Here is an 8,715-nt window from a genome sequence, read left to right as displayed (position 1 = left end):
GATGCTCCAGGAGAAAGGGGACGAGAAGGCTGGGCGAACGCGCGCTTGCAGAGCCCTTTCCCGTTGCCACAGCCCTCGCCTTCCCGCGCACTGCAAGCCGACGAGGCGGTGACTGAGAGTGAGGGCAGAGCCGAGCAAGGGCAGCAGCTTCTCCAAGGCTTCACGTCCCCACTGCCCATGTGCAAAGGGGCCGCACATGCTCGCTGACCGCCTCTCCTCGGGCAGTGTGCACATGCTCAGTAGCAAGATGGACGCTTTTCTGATGCAGGGTTCATTTTGGTAGCGCCGCGGCGGCCGCCGAGCGATCGCTTCCCCTTCGAGCCGGCTGCAGGACCTCGGCTGGGCGATGGCGCGCTGCAGGCTGCTCAGCCATCTCCGGCTGTAATCCAGCGGGTGGACGGGGCGCCGGTGGCATCCCGGCCGTCTCTCTCTTTTTCTCTTTCTCTCTCTCTTCCCTGGCTTGTGGTAAGTCCTGGACGTTGGGGGAAAGGGCCGCGTCGCTGGGCTTCGGAGGGGTTTCTCCATCCGCGCCCGCTTGGAGGAATGGCAAGGCTTCGGGTGGCCGCGGCGAGAGGCCGGGCGATTGGCCGTGCCAAGGCAACGGGCGCTCTGTGCGCTCCGTGCGCGTCGAGCCCTGCCTGGCTGCGTCCCCCTGCAGAGGTGGCCATCTCCAAGCCGCCCTCTCCCTCTGCAGCAGCTCCTGCCTTGCTTCCTTCTTTCAGTACCTCGGCCAGCACCTTTGCAGCTCCTGGCGGGGTGTTGCTGTTGCGCTTAGTGGTTCATTCTACATGGCCGGCCCTTCCCGAGGTTGGGGAGGTACCTGGGGGCCTCCTTGGTGCTGTGCTGGTTGAGGAAGGAGCCAGCCAGGGAGCCTGCCCTCGACTGTAGAGGCGGGAAACTCCAGTTGGTCCAAGAGGGGATATTTTGCTTTTGCCTGGAAATTGGAGGCGGTGGCAGTGGGTAAAATCTAGGGAGGTCTCCAGGCACCGCTATCTTGTGTGTGAAGCAGACAAGAAAGTGGCTTTGGCTTTGGCCAGAGATCCATGATGCACAGAGGCCTTGTCGCTCAAATGTGGGAGTGGGGAGGGCAAGCAAGGTCCTGCAAGGCTGGAGGTTTGTGTAAACACCTGTTGCCAAGGTTGCATAGGCAACTGTTAGAAGACGACAAAGAAAAACACTGACTGGTTTCAAATTGGCTTTCAAGACTCATCTTCTGGTGAAAAATGTGCTGTGTGCCTTTTCCCTCTTCATTGGACTTTTGCCGCTTGCAATTCTTAGTGCTCCAGTGCTTTCTGCTGACCTTTAGATTACGGTGGAGGAAGAGGTCACAAAAGTCCCCTGGTAGGGAGGGTGGGGAAGGGTTGCTGGGAGACCTGCTACTGTGGTACTGGAGGAACAGAGGAAGCACCACCACCACCACCGCTTCCCCCAGTGCTGCGGAGGGAAGAACCGCCATTGTGATCATAGCTTGGCTGTGGGAATGGAAAGTCCCATGTCTTGCAATTTGGCTGGGAGCCCCGGCTGCTGTTGCTCTGGGCATAAGGAGATGCTTCTTCTGTTGCTCTTGGAAGGAAGACAAGAATGTCTTCTGTTGCTGTGACTGAAGGGATATAAATATCTTTCTGCTTTTAAGAAAAAAAAAATGTGGCTGCATCTAGAAAAAGATGAATGGAGATGTAGAAAAATGCAGCCACCGTTATAAGATTCAGGCACTTGCTCTAGAGAGTGAAGCCTGGACAATTCCCCCCCCCCCGCGCCCCCCCCCCGCCATATAGTGCGGAGATCATAAAATGCAGAGATTTTTTCCCTCCTTCAGTCAGTGCAGCTAGGAGCAGGCAAGCAGTATTTGGTACTGAACATGAACACTTAGCCCTGTTGGAAATGTGTTTGTTATTCTTTATGCCGATATGAAATATTCAATAAGAAAGGAGATGTGCAAATAAAGTGTGATAGTAAATGTTCTCAGTGGTGCAAGCAGCACATGCAATTTGTTTCACTTTGTGAATGGGGCAGTAAATGCAAGACTAATGATAACAGAGGTGAATCGTTGTTAGCAAAGACACATGGTTCAGTGGGATGTTTTAATTAGCACTCATTACTAAAACTTCCCACTGATTTTAATGGAACTGGTAGTGAAAATAAGGGTTGGATGGACAAGGCCTGGGTCTGTATGTCTTGTCTTTGCTCAATAATTGCAAGGTTGTTGTTTTTTTGTTGAAATGTTATAAACATGTGTATGCCAGCATACATATTGTAAGTTTTAGTTTTTGGGAAGCTTATCTAGGTGGATTTCCATTTAGGTAGCTTCCTCTGGAAGGTGTACCGTAAGTTTGTTCTGCAAACATATCAACACAAGGTCTGTAGGTATAAATTACCAACTATTAGGCAGCTGCTCATTTAGGAACCTAAGAATAATCTTGCTCAGTCAGGCCAAAGGCCTATCTAGTTCAGCATTTTGTTCACATAGAGGCCGACTATGGGCCCCCAGAAGTAGGACATGAGTGAAATAGCACTCTACCCATCAAGATCCCCAGCTACTGCCTGTGATGCTGGAGGTAGTAGCCTTATTGACATTGACAGCTTTATCCTCCATGAATTTGTCTGAATCCAAGTTGACTGTCATCACTACATGTTATGGCAACAAATTCCATAGTTTAAATAGGCATTCTGTGAAGAAGTACATCCTTTTGTCTGTCCCAGATCTTTCAACATTCAGTTTCATTGGATGACTTCTGGTTCTAGTAATATACAAAAGGGAGAAAAAGATATCCCTACCTATTTTCTCCACACTATGCAGAATTCACATAGCTTTGTCATTTCTCTCTACTCTTACTTACCTTTCCCCCTCAAATAATTTTCATAATGAATGCATGTTCTATTAGAACACAATGGTCATGATTCAAGACAGAGTGAGTTTACTGGGTTTAAGCATGCCCAACACTATTCTAGATTGTAGCCAGTAAATCTATCTAAATTATTCATACAAGCATTTCTAATTAATGAGAAATCCACATAAATTATCAGTGCAATCCTATACTTAGGTATTCAGAAACAAAACCCCTGAGTTCAATGGAACTTACTCCAAGGTAAGCAGTAATAGCATTGCAGCCTTTATACAGTAGCTTGTCATTGGAATGATTATTGTTTACAATGATTAATAGCTGTTTACTTCCTTGGTAGGAAGTTTTTTCCTATTTTTCACATTCAACTTCATTAATATATGACTTTCCCCCCTTTTTTCACAGGTCAACTTTTGTTCCGGACTTAAAAGTCCCCACAATGAAGTTTTCCCTGGCGATTCTTGGGTTTGTTTTCTTCTTCTTATGCATTGAAGAAGTCTACTCCAAAGAGAAATCTTCAAAGAAAGGAAAAGGGAAAAAGAAGCAGTATCTCTGCCCTTCGTATGTCCCTTACATATATTTTTTTAAATTGTGTATAATGAAAGTGCGATAAAGTGCACGTTTATAGTTTTCTTGTGAAGTGATGTTGTTGTTGTTGTTGTTTAGTCGTGTCCGACTCTTCGTGATCCCATGGACCAGAGCACGCCAGGCACATCTGTCTTCCACTGCCTCCCGCAGTTTGGTCAAACTCATGCTGGTAGCTTCGAGAACACTATCCAACCATCTCATCCTCTGTCATCCCCTTCTCCTTGTGCCCTCCATCTTTCCCAACATCAGGGTCTTTTCCAGGGAGTCTTCTCTTCTTATGAGGTGGCCAAAGTATTGGAGCCTCAGCTTCACGATCACTGAATGTGAAGTGATAGAGTTCAAATAAACAATATTAATGCACTATGGGTGACATCCAGTGATGTCCACCCACTTGTGCAAAGGAAATCCACTTGTGCCACAGGACCTCTAGTTTTTCTCCTCCCCCTAATCCATCTCCCTGTGCACCCCCACAATCTGTGATCCCCTAATCCTCCATAGCAGCTTTCAGAAGTGTGTGTGGAAGGGGATTGCAGGTGGAGGAGAGGATGAAGAAGCCCTGTTGAGTGGATGCCCACTCACACTATAATGCACAATAATGTATTCATTTTATTTATTTATTATCAGATTATTGGAAGTGTGGGAAGCAAAGGGTCAGGTTGCATGGAAGAAACTTCGGCACATGATGCTTTCCTCTGCCCATTGTGTGAGCAGTTGAACAAGCTTGTCCCCAAACCTCAAAACTATGGTTAGTGACTTCAAAGCAAGACAATATATGGCTTAGTATCCTGGGTAGTTTTGAAGCCATTTAACTATTGCTTCTGGGTTCACACGTAACAGGAAACAATGGTTAGGTACTGAATCTTGGCTTGTTCGGTTGTTAGCACAAAGGGAGGAGGCAACTGTTTATTAAGTGGCTGTCTACTATCGAGTATATATAAGAACTTGGTAAGCCATTGGTATGCAACAGAGATGGGGAAGTGAGCCAGAACTTTATCTGCCCCATGGTTCAAAGAGCGTGTTAGCCCTGTGTGCTTCCCAAATGCCTGACAACCATCTGATTATCTGGCTTTGGAGAAGTGTTGTGCAAAGTGCTTAACCCAATGCCCACAAAACCCATTTTTATTGACCACACCCTTACCTGGGCAGATGGGTATGGCTTGCCCAAAATGACCTCCTGGGTCAATAGGATGACCTGGTCCACAGCCTACCATTTCCTAACCCCTGAACTATAATGCAGATTCTACATGGTCTAACCAAGAAGTGAGAAGTAATCAAAATGTGAGGCAGCAGGACAGCAATAAGATTCTCCTCACTATTTGAATATAGACAACTTGCTTAAGAAATGCACACTTTGGTAAATTATCACTTGGTAAATGCTTCTCTCTATCAACCATGGCTTAATAGAAAGTGCACTAAGTATGAACCACCTCTATCTTTGCCTATATTTTGTCATGAACACATAGGCTTGAAGAAACATTCTGCATAACTTATTTTTTTTAATGTTATGTTTATGTTCCACCTTTCTTTCAAGTAGCTTGAAAGTTTCCCCCACACTTAAAATAGTAGCTTGTCTAATAAAAATAAAACAACACTCAATTGCTCAGTGATCTGAAGATGAATTATAAGGAGGATGCTGGTGTTTTCTATTTCTGGAAAGTACTGTGCAGAGAACATTTTCATGACACAAACGTTTTATAGGTAGCTACAATAATTTAGCTAGTGTACTGCAAGAGATTTATGTACAGTCCAGGTTTATAATGTGTCTGCTTAAGGACAGAGTGTTACAGTGGGCAATTTGGCAATGCAATACATCTCTGGGCAAGTGCTTATAATTAAGTGTTCTTGGGCTGGTAGGGTTCTGGGTGCTGTGTAGGTAAAATTCAATATTTTACAAAATGTATCAATGCTGTTCCCTCAGGGCAGGCTGTTAGCCAGGTGCCATATTCTAGTGTTAAGTTGGCTAGTAGCAATATGAAGTCAACAGATGGGACTGCAGGGATGAGAATCTGCATGGGAAAAGAAGTTAATTATTATATTGCAGGCAAATATTTACTAGAAATGCTCTTCCATTTTCCAAATAGGAGAATTCTTGCCATGATTACTCATGCTTCTGTTTAGCTCTAGTTATGTAATTATTGACTGGTTTGAGAGGCTTTTCTTCTGTCTGTTTAGATCTCAGCCAGCTTGTTTCAACAGTTGCACTTTATATAGCATAACCATAAAGAAGTCATCAAATTGATATTGTATAGTTCATCTTTTTGTGGGGTTCTGCCTTTTAAGGAATGTCTTTCATGTATTATCTGCTTAAGTAAAGGTTGCTTAACCACTCCTTGTGTAAGATAGGTTGATGCAAAATTCACTTTTGGTATATGTTGCTTTTGTGTAATAGAAGGATGAGAATGGGTCCCTTTGACTTAGGTTGAACCACAATGGATCCAAAACTTTCATCAGTGCTCTGTGCCTGCCATTATTTCTAGGTCCACTGCTGGAAGACAGCATAAATTATAACATAGCGTTGGTTCAGTAATTGGGGGATCCCATTGTAAGTATTTATTTGCCAGCACCACAACTCTTAGGATACTGTTTACATAATGTAATGCAAAGTTCTCATGTACAAGGACTTAAGTGAGTACCATGGTTCCAGTTGCTTTTTACAAGAAAGTGGGTGTATATTTCTGGTATGTGCAGTTAATACAAGTTTTGGGTGAAATCTGGCATGACATGCTTCAAGTTAGGCCCAGTGTCTGATAATTTAAGACAGGGATGGGCAACCTTCTGCCCATGAAGCAGATTCACCCCAGAACTGTGTTTCATTCTAGCCCTTTGATCCTCCACTCTCACAGCTGATAAGCTGTTCAGTGGGCAGGGGCTAAGACTGAAAAGGACTTTGATGTTGATGATGCAAGTGCAGCTACTTCTACAAGGAATATCTTTTGCAAGAAGATCAAAGCAGAAGAGGAAATATCCTAGTATTTGTAGTGCTGGGATAGCTCAGTTGGTAGAGCTTGACGCTCTTAATCTCAGGGTCATAGGTTTGAGTCCCATGTTGAGCAAAAGATTCCTGCATTGATGAGGTTGAACTAGATGAGCCTCGTGGTCCCTTCCAACTTTACAATTCTATGGTTCCTATTCCTTGTAAACATGCAGATCATCCCTGCAATTTTCAGGATGCTGTTTTGAAGTTTGTGGACTTGAATAGCTGTAAGGCAGGTATTGCATTGTGAATTGATATTATTTCCATCCTTATGCTGGAAGTACTGAGTTCTTTTTGCCTTTTGAACATTCAGGACAGATAAAGGGTGTTGGGAAAATGGAAGGTGACACTCGACTGGAGTTACTAAGAATAATAACTATGACTCTGCTTCCATGGGAAATAGCTTTGTGTTTGTGCATGCAACTCTGTGCATCTGTGAGAATGTGTTAAGGTGAGCAACTGTATGTATTGATTTGCTCCCACCCACTTTGCTGTCTGGCCTTGCCCTGTACCCCTCAATGGGTTAAGATTCAGTGCCTTAAGACTCAATGTGTTGTCCAGAATAGGAAGTGTGAAAGGCTGCAGTGTTTCAGTAATGGATGCAAGCATTCTGTTTTGTGATTTTCCTTGACTGTAGTTTAACCTTCAACCCTGTGAAACAGGGTAACTTGGCAAGAGAGCTTTTGTATGTTCCTAACAACCACAGAAACAGGAAACATGAATGGACCACATTTCCTGTTTTCATGTTTCTTCTGATACATTTGGAAAAAGAGGCTGGTATATCTCTTCTATAGCATGGAGAGATGTTTGTCTTTTTGTTGTGGGATGAACAAACCAGAAATATGTCCATTTCCATATAATATACAACAGTCCATAAAAGTAAGATGCCAGTTTGTAACTGATTTTGTGTTGTCATAGTCCAACATGTTAACCACTACAGCAAAATACCTCTGTACACACTTGACTTACTGTATGCAGAACAGCAATTTGGGCTCATGGCCTCATGCATTCAAATCTAGACTGAGAGGGGAGAAGGGGAAGCCTGTATGCATTGCAAAGGAAGTAGTAGTCATTTTAATAATCTATAGGAGTTTTAAAAAATAATGTAAATATTAGAGAGTCATTTTATTTTAAATTCCAGGCTATGCAGCCAAAGACAAAATCCTCTTTACAGAACCTGAAGGTATTACTGAATTAATCAGGATGTTTAGTTGATTAATGGTTTGGTAACAGATTAAAAGCATGAGCTGATTAATCAGAAATGCTGATTCAGCATCTTTCACTACAGTGACTGGAACACAAACTTCTGCTGTCTGCTACTTGTAGGCTCTTTCATGCCTTCTGTTAGAATCTGGAAGTATAGCCCAGCTGGGTTAGCACTAAACAGAACAGATAGATAGGCCAGGAGAAGAACGAGAAAGACGGGGAGAATAATTTTCCTCCCTTCCTGCAGGTGTTGTCCTGTGCTGTGTCTCTGGCTATCAGTGGAATTTGAATTGAAGTAGGGCAAAATGTGTTATCCTAGTGTCAAGCTTAATCTTCCTTTGTTCGTGGTCTTTGTGCATGTGGGCTGGCGGGAAGCGGAGCTTAGCCTACCCTAATAGAATTTCACTTTTTGAACAGAAACAAGTGATTCCATTGGATGTAGGCAGGGACATGCTAACACTGGGAGTAAGGGCTCTTAATCTGCAGTAGCAGCTTGCCTAAGGGTATGAGGAGTTTCCTGCACTGGAGAAGCATGGGGGGGGGGAGATCCCCATGGTAGCATAAGCCATAGAAAGTACCACAGGGGTAATACTACAGATCACAAACAAAGGAACAGATTTCTCCTGTCATTTATATATATATATTATATAATTAAATAGATTTATGATCGCACAGGTGTGTTTCATCAGTGTTACATAGCAGCAAGGGATTTGTAGTGCTTAAAACTCTGAATTGTTGTTGCTCATATGTAGCTTGCAAAACTAGCAAGCTATAGAATTCATAGATTGGCTCTGCTGGAGCAGGCTTTTCTACAAGAATCCAATCTACCATGAAAGTATTTGTTTGAATTCATGTGGCTGCTATTAGGCAGCACTGCATCAAGGAGTGCTGTGATCCTGCTTCTCAGGAGAAAAGTGAAAGGCAGAAAAGATATTTGTTGCTTTGTTTGCCTGTATTCAGCAATGACTTGCTGCCTAATCACTGCCAGACATTATCCTCTTCTGTGAATATGCTTGCTACCATGTGATTTCCTATCTGCTAGCCTTGTGTCATCGCTAGCTTCTTGCTTGAATCTGCCTGAATGAACTGGGAGGGAACAGAGTCACT

At 43.7% G+C, this 8,715-nt stretch overlaps 1 protein-coding gene across 3 annotated transcripts in view; it reads left to right on the top strand.

Annotated features, from left to right (window-relative positions):
- Positions 1-204: 204 nt before the first annotated feature.
- Positions 205-8,715, top strand: part of GLRB (glycine receptor beta) — a 28,651-nt gene continuing 20,140 nt past the window's right edge. Inside the window, exons 1-2 of one of the 3 annotated variants that reach the window (XM_053403005.1) lie at positions 205-465; positions 3,246-3,401. In XM_053403005.1, the coding sequence (XP_053258980.1) occupies positions 3,280-3,401 (122 nt within the window). In that variant the 5' untranslated portion in view covers positions 205-465; positions 3,246-3,279. Of the gene's footprint in view, positions 466-3,245; positions 3,402-8,715 lie in introns of those variants that run through there. The other 2 variants (XM_053403006.1, XM_053403007.1) reach the window with 2 other exon arrangements.

The sequence above is a fragment of the Podarcis raffonei genome, chromosome 9 (assembly GCF_027172205.1).
Source record: "Podarcis raffonei isolate rPodRaf1 chromosome 9, rPodRaf1.pri, whole genome shotgun sequence".
Lineage (NCBI taxonomy): Eukaryota > Metazoa > Chordata > Lepidosauria > Squamata > Lacertidae > Podarcis > Podarcis raffonei.
This window is presented reverse-complemented; position numbering and strand designations above follow the sequence as displayed.